The 15,873-nt window shown below is 37.4% G+C and overlaps 1 protein-coding gene across 7 annotated transcripts; it reads left to right on the top strand.

The window, feature by feature from the left end:
- The first annotated feature begins 922 nt into the window (after positions 1-922).
- Positions 923-14,504, top strand: LOC109239402 (U11/U12 small nuclear ribonucleoprotein 25 kDa protein). Of its 7 annotated transcripts, none has more exons than XM_019405967.1 (9): positions 923-1,076; positions 2,347-2,646; positions 7,554-7,582; positions 9,369-9,435; positions 9,637-9,697; positions 11,038-11,253; positions 11,356-11,461; positions 12,361-12,460; positions 13,994-14,504. In XM_019405967.1, the coding sequence occupies exons 2-9, from the start codon at positions 2,371-2,373 to the stop codon at positions 14,066-14,068; spliced, it is 930 nt and encodes a 309-aa protein (XP_019261512.1). In that variant the 5' UTR covers positions 923-1,076; positions 2,347-2,370; the 3' UTR covers positions 14,069-14,504. The 7 variants fall into 7 exon arrangements, with proteins under 7 accessions (XP_019261512.1, XP_019261510.1, XP_019261509.1 ...); XM_019405965.1 differs by having other exon boundaries at positions 926-1,076; positions 9,637-9,694; positions 11,041-11,253; positions 13,965-14,504; XM_019405964.1 differs by having other exon boundaries at positions 926-1,076; positions 9,637-9,694; positions 13,965-14,504.
- The last annotated feature ends 1,369 nt before the right edge of the window (positions 14,505-15,873 follow it).

Here is a 15,873-nt window from a genome sequence, read left to right as displayed (position 1 = left end):
TTTCTTATATCATCTCAAACCTCCTTTTAGAGGTGAGTGTGGTATATTCACTACCACTGTAGCACATTCATATTCTTCCAAGAATGAATATGTATTCATAAATTAGATGTTTTCACATTCACATCATGAATGGACCATAGTCATCTGTATGTGCTTTACGAAATCTTATGTCAAAATCGATGACAAACATTAACTTCACAGAGTGAAGGCTTATTTTGAGAATCCTTATTATTCTCATTATTACAATGATGACGATTATAATTTCGTCTATTGCCACGTCCACATCCATTGACCTTCACGGTAATAATTTTATCTTCTTTCAGACTTATCACATATTGCTATCACATTCTCTTAAGGGAATGAGAATGGAGCAAATTCAATGGGACGAGTTTTCAATTCTTTGCCCAGAATCATACCTGAATTTGATCATGGCAAGACATAAAAATTTTACCACTTCAAGTGGTTATAATTTCTTACGAACTCTATTAGAGTTATAATCAAAATGTATTGTCCTTGCTTGTATTTAAAATTAAATTATAGAATAAAAGAGAAAAATAAGGTAAAATACTTACCTTAAATCCAGGATTTAATCATGAAAAAAATTCATGGAACAATTGACAATCATTATGCTCAATCACAGAGCTTCTACTCAATTGGTTAGAGTCTCGTGCTGATAACGTGTTATGAAATAATAAAATAAGAAGAAGAGTATAAAAAGTAGAGAGAGAATTCTTATTGATTTTGGAGTGAATTACAATTGAAAGAACCTCTATTTATAGGGAGAGGTGACTTAGCCACTAAGTAATAAACCCTAGAATCTCTCTAAATATAAACATTCACCGTAAATAAAATTCTATTTATAACATCACATAATTTATGATTTTTTCCTATATTTTTGTTGAAAAACTATTTTTCGCTCTCCAATAAATACTACTAACAAAAATATTTGGCATAACGTAAGTCATTTTGCGGAAAGATATTTTTCACGTAGAACTTAGAACCTATTTTAGCGGAGCATCGATTTTGCCCGGAGTATCGCCGAGCAACAGAGTCCCAATTATAATTTGCTGAAATAGGTGAGATTAATTTAATTCCTATCATTTTGCGTTATTAATTCAATTCCCCAAAAGATAAATCTTTAAGCAAATGATAAATTTGTTTAATAATTGGCTTTTTATTTGTGTGTGCCTGTTGTGGTGTATTTGATGTGGCGCAGTCGCTGACTAATAACTGTTGCTGTTACTGCTCTCATTTTTCCCATTTATAGAAACCCATGATTTTCAATTGCAGAAAACTTTCACCAGCCAACAAGCATAATTATAATTGTTCTATGGTTTTAAGTTATGTGCACTGACAATGTAAAAATTATGCTATCCGTGAATTTTGACTTGTGATAGGATGCTATTTGCCATACTTACCTGATTACTAATTAATGTTTATCAAGATATTTACCTATAATTTGCCCAATAATTGACCTGATAGCATGAATTTTGACTGTGATAGAAGATTAGTTACCATCTTGCACCTGCCTTGAGTAATTCCATGGGATATCTACTAGCTACCACTATCAACAGAAAAGTTACCATCTTTACTTGATTAGCGGTTAATGCTCATCAAGAGATTTATCTGTAATTACCTAATAATTGACCTGATAATGTAAATATATTTTATACTATCAATGAATTTTGACATGTCATAGGAGCTTAGTTATCATCATTATCTGATTTCTATTTAAAGTTTATCAAGTGATTTACATATAATTATCCAATAATTGACTTGATAGACTGATGTGTAACATATTTATCCATCATTCCATTCTCTTGGAACAATGAGCCTAAATATCAGAATTGTTTGCATTTGAGCGCCTCAACCCCATCTAATCTCACCTTGATTTCGCTCTTTTTATGTTGGCTTAACTTGTAATGCACATAGCAGTCCTACTGTTACTTATACTAGGACCCTTACTCGCTAGAGTGCTTCTCCATGGTTCAAGCTTTGGTTGCATTCTCGATGATTTCGTTAATAAGTACAATATCGTCAGCAAATAACATACATCATGAAACCTCATTTTGTATTGTTTTGGTTATCTCACCTATCACAAAGGTAAAAAAGTACGCGCTCAGTGTCGATCCCTAGTGTAAACCCACGGTTATTGGATATTCCTTTGTATCTTCTACTATTGTTCTCATGCTAGTGATGGGACGGCTCCTTCATACATGCCCCACAAGATGAAATCTTTAAGCAAATTGTTTATATGCAAGTTTTAACTTTGATACTGTGATAAATTTGTCTACTTGTTTAATAATTGGCATTTTTTCCTTTTCTGGTGTATTTGTGTTGCGATAGATATATACATGGCTGTATAATTGCATGATTCTGATGGGGCATCACGAGACAAAGTCTTCCACTAGTAGGGATAGGTCTCCATCACAACAGAGGCGCATGCATAGGCATGGGACTAAGGCCATGGATTTGGATAGAGAATTGTCATCTGAAAGAAGAGAACGAAGGTCAGGAAGAGATGTAATTGAGCATAGGTCTCCTAGGCCGAGACATGATTACTCCTATTCGGCTTCAGATCATCAAAGCATGGATCATCACAGATCCAGTTCAAGTTTTAATGTTAACACAGAAAGACAAAATGAGGTGCTTTATTTCTGAATACCCTTTTACGTTGGAGTATTCTGCTTCTTCTTCTTTTATGCACTTGTTTACTATATTGCTATTGGACATTCTTAGAGAATTGTTAAAAGATTGCTTAAACTAAATTCTGGCATAGACTGCCATTTGTGGAGTTTGAGAATTGAAATACGTGGGCATTGAATAATTAAGTGGAACGCGGAAATTATAAGAAACAGAATAGTAAGATAAGTAAAACAACGGAAAAGGGCCAAAACTGCCCGTGAACTATTGCCTTAGGGCAATAAATACACTTCGGTCACCTATCAGTCCAAAAATGTCCCCGCCGTGACTTTTTGGGCTCATTTCTGCCCGTATGACTAATGGCCACCCCAGGATTTGCGAGACGATAACACCACCATAAAACTTCAATAAGGCCGTTGAAGTTGCATAAAGCCGGAAAAAATGGAGATCGCTGATACTTTTTTTTTTTTGAGAATGATAACATTTTATAAATATAAATCAGCACAAAGTTTGTGCTGCTAAAAGTGACAGAATACATCCCCAGAAAAGGAAAAGAATCCCCCACTACAAAAACTTACAAAAGATTCTATGATATCAAGTATGGAGTCACTATCATTTACAGGGAATTCTTTACACCAAAAAAGAAAAAGTACTAAACAGTTCATTTTGATTTTCTGAATGGAGTTGCTAACATCCTCAAAACATCTGGAGTTCCTCTCGTTCCAGACTGACCACCAAATGCAGGCTGGGATCTTCTGCCACCATTTCTTCTGTCTGACTCCACCTGTCACACCAGCCCAGGCATCTCAAGAGGTCGGATGTATCTTTTGGCATGACCCAGTTCATTCTGACAATACTTAGAAACATGTGCCACAGTTGAGAGGTAACAACACAGTGAAGAAACAGGTGGGAGTTGTCTTCTGCTTCCCTTCCACAGAGATAGCATCTGGAGGTCAGTTGATATCCCCTTCTCTTAAGTTTTTCATCAGTCAAGCAAGCTTTTCTGGCCACCAACCATACAAAGCATAGCAACTTTTTGGGTGCATTTACCTTCCAAATTTGTTTCCAAGGCCAACTCCTATCAGAATGAGCATTTCCCATTAGGCTTTTGTAAGCAGAATTCACTGAGAAATATCTGGTGCTTGACCCCTTCCATACCAAAGAGTCCTCGCAATCAGAGAGGCCTTGCAGTTGGTCAATTTGGTTTATCAATGTAGCAACTCTATCCACTTCCCAATCATTCAGCAGTCTTCGAAAGTTCAAATTACAGCCCTGTTGTTCCCTTACTTCTTCCACCTTGGCATGAGGATTTGAAGCTAACAAATATAGATCAGGATATTGGTCTTTTAGAGGACCATGTCCTATCCAGTTGTCATCCCAAAAAGCAGCCTTCCTACCATTTCCTAGCTTGACCTCAGTGTTCTGGAAGAAACTAGGCCACAGATTCCTAATTGCCTTCCAGTTACTAACCCCATAAGAGGAAGTAACTCTCTTAGTGCACCATTGGGAGTCTTGACCATATTTTGCTTCTATTACTTTTCTCCATAAAGCCTGCTGCTCATGGTTGTATCTCCAGAGCCACTTAAATAGTAAGCTTCTATTATGTAGTCTCAGATTTCTGATGCCCAAGCCACCATTAACTTTGCTTGAGATGACATTCTGCCACTTCACTTGGTGAAAAGCTTTTGTTTCCTTGTTACCTTGCCAGATAAAATTTCTTCTGATAGTTTCCATTCTCTTTTCCACCTTAGCTGGTAAAGGGAATAGAGACATCACATATGTTGGTATAGAGTCTAACACACTGTTTACTAGCACCACTCTGCCACCAAGCGAAAGATATTGAGTTTTCCACTTGGCCAATCTCTTTTCACTTCTTTCAATTATCGCATCCCATATCTCCAATGCTTTATTTTTAGCCCACAAAGTCATACCTAGGTAGGTAGTTGGCAGGTTGCCAATTTCACAAGCCAGAGTTCCAGCTAATATGTGCATATGAGACACCACATTAATGGGGAAGAGCTGACTTTTTGTCCAATTGACATGGAGCCCAGAAGTTGCTTCAAACACAGTTAAGATTAGTCTGATGTGCCTCAGTTGATCAACCTCAGCGTCACACAAAATCAGAGAGTCATCTGCATATAGCAAATGGGAAATATCCATCACACAGTCAGGTTTGTTGGATACCTTGAATCCCTTAATCCAACCGTTTGCCTTTGCCCTTTTATCATACAATTTAGACCTTCCATGACTAAGATAAACAAAAAGGGGGAGAGAGGGTCACCTTGCCTAAGGCCTCTCTACGAGGGAAAGAAACCTTCGGGTGAGCCATTAATCAAATAGAAACCTGACAGAGCTAATGCAGAACAATATCCATTTCAGCCATTTGCTCCCGAATCCCATGTCCTTCATTATTTTGATTAGAAAGTTCCAATTGACATGATCAAATGCGTTCTCTAAATCAAGTTTACATAGGATTCCAGGTTTTTGCCCCCTTTGTCTAGAATCCACACATTCATTTGCTATTAGAGCTGCATCTACAATCTGTCTTCCCTTGATAAATGCCATTTGTTGTTCGTCCACTAGCTTGTTCATTACAGACTTGAGCCTTTCTGTTAACATCTTAGAAATAATTTTGTACACACTCCCAATTAGGCTGATAGGTCTGAAGTCCCTCAGTTCCTTGGCTCCTTTCTTCTTTGGAATTAGTGCAATGTAAGTTGCATTTATGCTTTTTTCAAAGAATTCCTTTGAATGAAAATTCTCAATAGTTTTCATGATGTCTTCCTTAACTACTGCCCAGCATTTCTGAAAGAATCCCATAGAGTAGCCATCAGGCCCTGGTGCCTTGTCAGAGGCACAAATTCTAATAGCAGCCAGAACTTCCTCTTCCTCAAAAGGTCTTTGTAACCATATAGCCTCCTCATCAGTCAATTTTGGGCAGTCAAGATAGTTGAAATCTGGTCTCCATGTCTCAGTTTCAGTGTAGAGGTTGGTATAATACTGTAGAATTTCATCTTTGATGACCTCAGGGTAAGAAACCTGCTCTCCATTGATCTCAAGTTTGTCCAAGTTGTTGGCTCTCTTATGTGAATTTGCCATTCTGTGGAAGAATCTTGTGTTCTGGACCTTTAGCCATAGTATTCTGGACCTTTGCCTCCAAGCAATCTCCTCAAACTTTGACATCTCCTCAAATTCCATCTCTAAGCTTGTCTTGAGAACAAGTTCATCTTCAGTCAAGTTCCTCTGCTCCTGTAACCTGTCTAGGTTTTGAACTTCATTCAAAGTTTCTGTTTTCCGACTCTCCAAACTGCCAACGTTGTTAAGATTCCACTCTTTTAGTTTCCCTTTCAACATTTTTAGCTTAACTACTAAAATGTAGTCTGGTGCACCTGTGACATCAAAAGAGCTCCACCATCCATTAACCATCTCAGAGAAACCTTCTACTTCCAGCCACCAGTATTCGAATTTGAAGTAAGATTTTTTCTTCTCCCATTCTCCACATTGCAGCAGGACAGGTAGATGATCAGAGTCTAGCCTAGGCAATAAGGACTGCTTGATGTTGCTAAATTCTTCATCCCATTCAGTCGATATCAAGAATCTATCTATTCTTGATGCTGCAATATGATTATTTCCTTTGTACCATGTATAAATATCTCTTGCCAGTGGAAGATCAATCAGTTCCAGTTCCCCTATCAAGTCAGAGAACTCCTGCATAGTACTATTGTGTCTCCCCCTACTTCTTCTTTCTTGTGTGTATCTGGTGGTGTTAAAATCACCACAAACCACCCATGGACCCTCGCATACCCCCCCTGAAAGCTGCTAATTCCCACCAAAGATCGCTGGATACTTTTTTGAAGGGTCCAAATTTTAGTTTTGTTCCTCTCTTTTCTGCCAGAAAAAGATGAAGCTGCTTATTCTTGTTCTTTAGATTCAATCATCTCACTATTTCTTGAAAAGAATTGTGGCTGGAAAAGCGGAGCTTTGCCGGAATCTTCTTTTTCGGTTAACTCCTTCTCTCTATCTTTATGTTTTTCGGTGAGATTTTATGTTTTCCAGGCGGGTTAGTGTTTAGGTTAGAAAACTAGGTATTGAGGTGGGTTTATTTAACTGGGGTCATAGTTTAAATTTGGACCAGTAATAAAATGCCACGTGAAATTTAAATAATTTTTTTAGTTCAGTTTTGACCATTAGTCATAAGGGCAGAAATGAGACCAAAAAATAGCAGTGGGCGCATTTTTCAACTGATGGGTGGGCGGAGGTTATTTATAGCCCTAAGGCAATAGTTCAGGCCTGTTTTGGCCCTTTTCCAGTAAAACAATGAAAGAAGATAACAGTATGAATCTCATTTATATCTCATAAGACAACCTAATTTAACTTGGCCTCAGACACACCCCAAAAGAAGGGGGTTTTTGGAGATTACATCTACAAAATAGATAACAAGCAAGGAATTGATGGATGTTGGAGGTTGCGTTGCCTTGAAATTTCTACCTTGCAAACAAGAGAGTAGAGGAAATTTGACTAATGTTGTTTGGTGGGGGTTCTAGAAGAAAGTAAAAACTTGAGATATCTAAAATCTGAAAGAGGAGTAAGATGAGAACGATGGGGCAAGGAGTAGTAGGCAGCGATTTACAGCAGCAAAGACAAGCTAGAAAGGCATGATTGACTTAATCAGTGATTGAATATCCATCTTCTTTTTCTTCAATAGGTGAATATCCATCTTTTCTTGAACCTTGTAACCAACAGTGGTTCGCTTCCTTTGTTTGTTCTAAAAATAAAATGAATGTTAGAATACCTAGCATACTCTTCTTTCAACTTTAGTTGAAGATTCTGTACTTCCAGTTGCAATTTGCATATATGACCTCTCTTTCACGGGGAAAAATAATTTAGTTACTATTCCATCTTCTTCTCAGGTCTTCAACTCAACTGGTCCCGAAAACTGGTAAGCCTCTGATGGAGCTTTGGTTCTTACTTTAACTCTTCTTCTCAGTACATGTCCATAAAATTCCTTGCCTTTCTTTATGCCTAGTCAGGTTGAAAATCAGGAAATCTTTCTTGTCAATAATTCGTGAAGCGTTACCCATATTTAGAATATGGCATGAAGTTATCAAGGTTTATAGTTCTTAGTTTCCTTGGTACTTTTCTGGGGTGTTGGTACTTGGTAGCAGTTATATGGTGTGATGAAAAGAGCAATAAATAGCTGAAAATAATATCTATTGTGGTGAAATTAATATTTTATTGATTTGATGGATAAAAAAGTTCCACATACAAGGTGCATAAAAAAGTTGATGAATTTTTCAAAACAAGGTGTATATGGAAGTAGAAATCCTGTATCAAAACATTATCCTCCAAAAAAAATACTTCAATCATCAACACTAACTGAAATATCAGTTCTGACAGTAGACAAAAGATAAAAGAGGTCCACTAATATGTGCTAGTGTGTTTTCAACTTTTCGAACGGTTTTCAGTTCCTCTATCTGTCTATTGTCCAGAGCGTCGAAGGACTTATTTCCCATGCTTTCCTTCTCTGCCTCTTCTAAACTTCCTAGATTCTCTCTGCTGTTCCTAGCATCACAAAATCAACTCTGAATATAAGTTCCTAAAGCCCCGTTTGGCTGGGCTATGGTGAGACCTAAGTTGCGCGGAAACTTCGTTTTTGGTGCCGCACCCGTCTCGACACGGGACAGGAGCGGGTGCGGGAGCGGGATACGTCCCGGATTCGGTCAACTAACTTCGGATACTTTGACCTGAGTCCATCGACAAATTTGGGGAGAAATTGAGATTTTGATTTCTCAAAATGAAAATAAAACAGATTTAAGACATGGGAAATGGCATACCTTCAATATTGTAGTACTTTTGTCTCATATTTGCTACTTTGTGTTTCGGAAAAACCAAGAATTCAAGGGTTCGTGTTCTGAGTTCGGACTTCTGGTAGACAGTAGCAGCAGTATAGATAGAGAGTTGGTGGAAGGCCTTGAATGGCTTTTTTTTTTTCTCTTTATAGTTCTATTTTTTATAATTTTGAATTTTTTTAGCCGAATCCCCGCACCCGTATCCATACCTGGATCCGCACCCCCGAATCTTAAAATTTAAATTTTGCTGAATCCCACACTCGGATCCGTGCCCGTATCGGATGCCCGCACCGGAGTCCTAGCAACTTAGGATGAGAGGCTCTCGCTTCTCTACACATTTCATACTTTTCACAATCTTGAATGATGAAATTAAAACATTGATTGACCGAATTGCTTGTCATCAAATCTAAAATAAAAAGGGAGAGCTACTCTCTTCTTAAAATGAGAAGAGGAAGAAAACATGAACAACTCCACTGCAGCTATTGTGTCAAGAAGGAAGTGTAATGGTCGATTATCTCATGTGACTATTTCTTAGTGCATAGTATTTTTCATTATTGCTGACCGTCTACTGTATCATAATGTTATGAGGAATAAAGGAGTACATGTCCTTCAAATAAGAAAAGAAAGGAAAGGGCTGCTGAGTAGACTTGTAGTCATGCAAAACAGTCAGGTTTTATCTTTCTATGCAATGTCCAAAAGTTGTGGCATCTTTTGGAGAATACTTATCCTTTTCTTGACGCCTGAGTGGCATACTGGTGTCGCCCATTGCTTTCTTACTTATTAAGTGAGCATGAGCATAGCTATATCTACCTTTTGAAAGTGCAATCACTAACCCTGTTACCTTTCTTTTGAGTCAATCATTACTTGCCTGAGCAGGAAGGAAAGCAATGATCCCGTGACTAAAACGAAAGCAAATGAAGAGTACCTGGAAGCTAAAGAGGAGGTAAATGATTCTGCCATTGTTATTATTTTATTTTTAATCTAAACTTACCTTCTGTTGGGCCTAGAAAACTGCAGCACAATTTGATTTTTTCCCCATTTCAACTGTTTAAATTTTGGGTATTGCAAAATGGAATATTTGCCTCTACATTGTCGATTGTCCTTTAACTTCATATACTAAGTAGCTTCAACCACTGTTATGCAGCAAATGACATTGTTAAAGCTGTCCGGAGATCTTACTACAGAATCTGAACAACACACTGGTGGTAATTGTGTTTCGTTTTAGCTTCATATCCCAAAGAATTCTTCTTTTCATTCTCTCGTCCTCAAGGAGACTTTTGTCGGAGATTCTGATCCACATTATACTCAAACCTTTAGGTTGAATATATAGATTTCTTCATGGTCTCCTCTGTAATCCTCTTGTACAGTTCTTTTTTTTTTTAAAAAATGTTTACAGTACTCACTGCACACACACACATGCATCTTGCCAACATGCAAGTCCAAGTATCTATTATGACAAAGAAGTAGAAATTACTATTCATTTCTTAGAGAATTTCTGAAATGCTTGGTTTTTCAAATACTGGCCCTAAAATCAAGTAGATTCTTATTGAAATTAGGGTTTTTCGGATATTGTCCCATAGATGTTACATGTCCATTTTAATGGTCACACAGGTTTTGCTACGAAATTATGAGACTAAGGTCTTTGGTTATGGCTTTGCCCCATCACTACTTTAGCTCATCATATTTTACTTTCTTTTATGTTCTGAACGATTTCCAATTATAAGAAAGGGAATGAATTTTGATGAAGGTGTCATAAGATGCACTTTTGGTGAGCTATCAATGTTTTACTTCATATACCTATTCCATTAACTTGCTTAACCGAAGCTTAACCAATGTCTGTTTTGTTTCTTTTCTTTTTGTTTTGGGAGGTGTCTGGATGGACTAGTACACTTTCCCAGTTCTTTGTGAAACCAATTTCACATGAGAACTCTCTTTTCTCTATCTTCAATAAATAGGGAAAAGGGTGAAATTTGTACCTTGAACTTTGCGAAATGCTCCGGATTTCAAGGCCTTCGTTAATAGTTGGGGTTAGAACTTAAATCTAGCTTTGATGTTATGAAATTGGGGTAGATTTACCTTATTGACTAACGGCATAAGCTTTCTGACACATGGCCTTTTTTACAATCGAAAAGGGGTCAAATTTGCCTTTGAACTATGCAAAATGGTCCAGATTTGCCCACTTCTGTAGCTCTACTCTCTCCCACAAGGGTAAGTCTAGCCCACTAAACATGTGTCAGTGCACAGAACCAAATGGTTTCTCTATAGTTGATATAATGTTAATCATATGACGTAAATTTAAGCCTATGTATAGATACCTGGGTTATATTTTGTATGATGCTTGGAAGATGTTAAGGAGAGAATATGAGGTTGAAGTACAAGGAAAGTACTAGGTAAGGTATATGGACTTTTTCTGCCTTCTCTTAGCTCCCAAATTAGCTTGCATAAAAGTTGCTGGACGTATTTGCATTACCTATTTTTCTGTGTATGTTGTGTAAGCCTATTAATCCTTATAGGATACAGACTGATTTTAAGATATATTTACCAGCAGAGGGGAGGAAGGAGGAAACCAAGATTTCACTGGAATACAACACCGACATGAAGAAGGCAAGACTCCATTCAACACTGGTTGCTCTCCTCGACGATCCTGTGCTATCTGATGTACCCAAAAAACCAACTCTGATGGATGTGGACACCCTTATCAGCTTGGAACTTGGGAGTGCCATGCGCATCTCTATCCTCAAATTGGATGGCAGCTGCTTTGGTACCTCATCTCACTGTTATTAGTTGTGAACTTTTTTTGTTGTTGTTGAATTAGACAAGAATAAGCAGTTACATGTATTAATTTTCTGCTTTTGCTGGGAAGATGTAACAGTGATGAATTCCGCGACAGTTAAAGACTTGAAACAAGCTGTTCGGAAAAGGATTGATGACAGTGAGCAATCTAAGATGGGCCATCGGCATATTTCTTGGTATGTTGCTTGAAATGTTATAGGACTACATAACTTAGTGTTCTTAGAGTTGGCTCATGATATCCTCATAGCCGTCTTATGGATACATGCTCCTTTTCCTCTTTGTAACGGGAATAAAAGTGCTACAAACTCAAAGACAAAAAAAAATTTGGACACGTGCTGTAAGAGGTTAAATATGTTTCGGTTCCGCAGAAGCAAAAAGAAGAGAGTAAACTGGAGACAGAAAAAAAATAAGGGAAAAAGAAGCAAAAAGAAGAGAGTAAGGGAAAGGTCGAAAGTTTGCTAAATCAGAAATTTGCCAAGTGGAACTGAATTTGAAGGTAGCCTCAGAATGATGATATGGTGCTGGACCTGCTGGTACCTATTCATAGAGGATTTATAGCTATCTTTTGGGGAGTAACCTAGAAAGAGCGAGTGGCCAGGTATTCACCAAGCTGAATTGCTGCCAGCCAATGTAGGTGCCTCTGAAGACATTGTAACATAACTCACCAACACTTTTGACAAACTACAATTGGTTGATTCATTAGATGTTTCTGTCTACTTTAATGGAGAATATTTGATACACATAAATCCTTCTGGAACCCTGACTCGTGTAAGTGCTAGTACTTTCATTTCCATGCTGAAGAAAATAGATTTGTTGGCGCACCGATTCGTCATTGCATCTCTTTGGCTCACTTGATGTTCTAGTGTATACTAGCCGGAACTTTGATTGAACTTTTAGCTTCTATACTTTACTATAGTTTTAACATCAATTACCTTGTTCAAGATTTTATTTTAATGGTCAAGCATAGATCACTTGAGCTATAGCTTGATCATACTCGTTTTGAGCTACTTGTAGAAATGCTAACGTTTATTTTCTCTCCCTTTTACTAACTTGAATATTTATTGTTGATACACAGGAGGCATGTCTGGTCAAATTTTTGCCTTTTATTTCACAATGAAAAGTTACTTGACGATACTGCTAAACTTCAGGACTACGGCATTAGGAACAATGCTCAGGTATTCTTCTTTGATGCTCACATTCATGTTGCAATTACATTACCAAATGTCAGTATTTGTTTTTCAGAAGATACCCATAATGATCTCCAGAAGTTGTAAATATACCTGATATCAAACTGTAATCTAATTGTAGAAAACACTCATGAAACATTTTTGACCAGAGAAGAGTTTCAAAAACCTAATCTCCCATGAGTCACAATTTCAGATGTTGATATCAGATTGCAAGTGTCACTCACCTTTGGCTTATTGGTATTAAATCCCTAATGAAGGGAATCAGCTCCGCAGATTGCAATAGAACCTTTCTTATCGTGTGACTATGGGTTTGCCATATCGTAGAATAAACAGGTGTTTAAAGCCATAAACAATTTCTGTTAGACAGATAAAGCCAATGCTTCAAATAACCTCATCTCTAGTTAAGTCAAATTAGTATTATTAATAGTTGCCAAAGTACAGTGGTTTCTCAACATTGTAGTCACTTGAATTACCCACTAACTAATGTTGTTACAAAGTCTTCTGATATTCCATTTGGTAGAAGCCAATGTACGGAGTTGAGCTTCTTGTAATCCAGGGTTAATGCAGATTTGTAACCCATGTCCATATCCCTCGAAAGTGCTTGATTCAGTCTCATGCTGATTAGACCTTAAGTTTCGTACAGTGCTTCATTGGAAACTGGAAAAACTACATTAGCTTAATACGTGCAACTTAGCTAGTACACACGTCAGAAGCATGGGTAAACTGTAAAGCATGGGTAGTATTATTTACAATTTGCCCTGCTGAAGCTCTGCAGTTGCAGCAGTTAGTATCATATAAGTAAATAGCAACTGGTAGATGTCTGACTCAATCTCTCCAGCTTACAACTATAGTGCAAAGACTAATGCAAGCTTCAACATGGATCAGTAATGCATTAATATCTGGAGTATTACCATATTAGGCTGCAGCCCTATAGTGACCACTTCCATAATTTGGAATTATCCTCAGGTGCTTGGAATAAATTAAATCATCTATAGAGCCAACTCTGGCAATTTCCAAATATTAGTAGTCCGATCATAATGATATCCTGCTTAATATTCTTAAAGGATCAAGTTCATGAAAGAACTATTTATTGAAAACTACAGTAAGTATAAAACCTAGCAGAGGAATTGGATTTCTCGTTGTCTTTGGAACATTTTAAATTTCAAGGGTGATGTGTTATTTGCTTGTCCTGCAAATCATTGTGATCTCTTGTCCCGCAGATTGATTGTGGAAAATGGAAATCGACCTTTTGGTCTATATTGTACTGACTTTACCTTTAAGGGTCTTCCTTTTCCTTTTTGAGAAATAGTACAAAATTATATCAAACGGCTAGGATGGAGATGTGAATTTTCCTCTAAAAGAGGACTAGGTTTTACATTCCAAATATTGGCTCTCTTGAAATAGTGAAAGCTGGAATACCATTTTTGTTGGCCTCTTGTAAGAGCTTGTCTGATTCTCGATTCGTTCTTGTCTAACTTGAGAAGTTTGACAGGTGCAATTCATTCCCTATGTCATCTCCAGGGCCTCAAAGAAGCATTCAAAGAGGAGAAAACACCGATTTTTTCATGGCCTAAGCAAAAAGGGACGAACAACTGATTGAATCAGGGGTCAGATTACCGTATACAGAAGCCATAGAATGCTTCTATCTGGCTTCTAACCATGGATGTAATAGCAACGCTGGTGTAAAACCAAGGAAAAGAAAATCAAGCCTAGGCGCCTTCTCAATTGCCTAGTTTTGACATGAGCTTGAATGGAGTGAGATGGCCAACAAGTATTCAAATAGTTGAGCTCTACTTTTGTGGATTGAGGTCTAGTTGCTGCTTTGTTCAACCGCCTAGCTTTATAAAGTATAGCTACGAGAGGTACCATTTTATGTTAGATTTTTCCCTCTGTAGAAAACTCTTTGGTTAACCGTGTTACTTTCTGAAACGTTTTCTGGTTTTGTACTAGAAGCGTTAGCTCATCTGCTTTTGTTTGTGCCAAGAGACTAGTGCCCTTCAGATAAAGGTGTCCTCGGTTTGGTTTAACTTGATTTTGAGTGAGGTGCACAAATAGCCCCTTTTAGGACTGTTCGGACTGCTATTTAGAACATTACCAAAATTTAAAAAGCATTTAATTACATTATACAAACTGGCTATATCTTAAATAGCGTATCTAAAAGGGAAAAGGTCCAAAATTATCCCTTGACTATGCTATATTGTTTACTACTGCTACCCGTTATACTTTTCGTCCAAATCTATCCCTATCGTTAACAAAGTTTGCATAATTGCCCCTAACCCTAACGGATCTACACCGAGCCCCTCAATTTTCTCCATATCAGCTGCTAAGTCACTCGACTCCACCAAATAAAATGCCAAGGTGGAGTCCATATCACCACTTTTAATAATATCTTAGTTATTGCATTTATTAACGTGTCAGGTAAGAGTCCATGTCACTATTTAAAAATATATTTTATTTATTACACTTATTTACTAAATCAGCAAATTAAAAAAATCCCAACAAATTTGTTATAATTTGAGATTCAAGCTCCCCAAAAGATCCAAACAAAATAATTCACATTTTCATAAAATTGTTTCACTGTTTCGTTCCTTGTTCCAATTTCATTGTTGTCGTTTGGGGTAAATTCTCTGAAACCTGATTGTGATTTTGGGTGATTGAAAAGGAAAAATCTGACTGAGTTTAATTGTTAAGCTGAGATCTAAACTTGTTCGTTGATGGCGACTTAAAAAGGGAGTGTTTACTTCAGAAAACCATCAATTAGTCAGTACGCCTTCAATCTTGTTTAAGGATGGCGACTTCACTGGTAGCTCAACTGCAGCGGTTAGCAGTTCGGAATGAAGCCGATGATAACGAGCTCGATATCATTATCAACATTGCTCTCCCAGATCCCCAAACATTACTCAAATCCACGAAATTAGTGTTTGATTCATGACTTTAAGCTCAAAACGACAACACCCAGTCGATCTTCTCCATAAATAATCAACTAATCTAAGATTATACCGTAGCTGGTTTCAAGAGCCATTATTGGAGAACACCATTGTTGACATATTGAAGGTCTTCAATTGTGATTCCTTTGGTGTTTTCAGCAATGATGATTTGTTAATAGGATAAGAAGACTAAATTTCATTTCGGTGGAGGTATAATCAAAAGGTAAAGGGAAAGAATGAAAAAAATGAAAAAATGTTGAGAAAGGATTTCATTTTTAGGGGGTGGGGTAAGGAGATTGTATGGGGAAATGGGACCTGCTTACTTGGCAAGTGACATGGAGAAAATTGAGGGGTCAGCTGCCACGATATAGATCCGTTAGAGTTAGAGGCAATTATGCAAACTTTATTATCGGTAGGGATAAATTTGAACGAAAAGTATAACGGACGGCAAAAGTAAACAATATACCATAATAG

The sequence above is a fragment of the Nicotiana attenuata genome, unplaced genomic scaffold (assembly GCF_001879085.1).
Source record: "Nicotiana attenuata strain UT unplaced genomic scaffold, NIATTr2, whole genome shotgun sequence".
In the NCBI taxonomy this organism is placed as follows: domain Eukaryota; kingdom Viridiplantae; phylum Streptophyta; class Magnoliopsida; order Solanales; family Solanaceae; genus Nicotiana; species Nicotiana attenuata.
The sequence above is the reverse complement of the archived record's forward strand: the minus strand, read 5'-3'. Positions and strand labels throughout refer to the sequence as shown.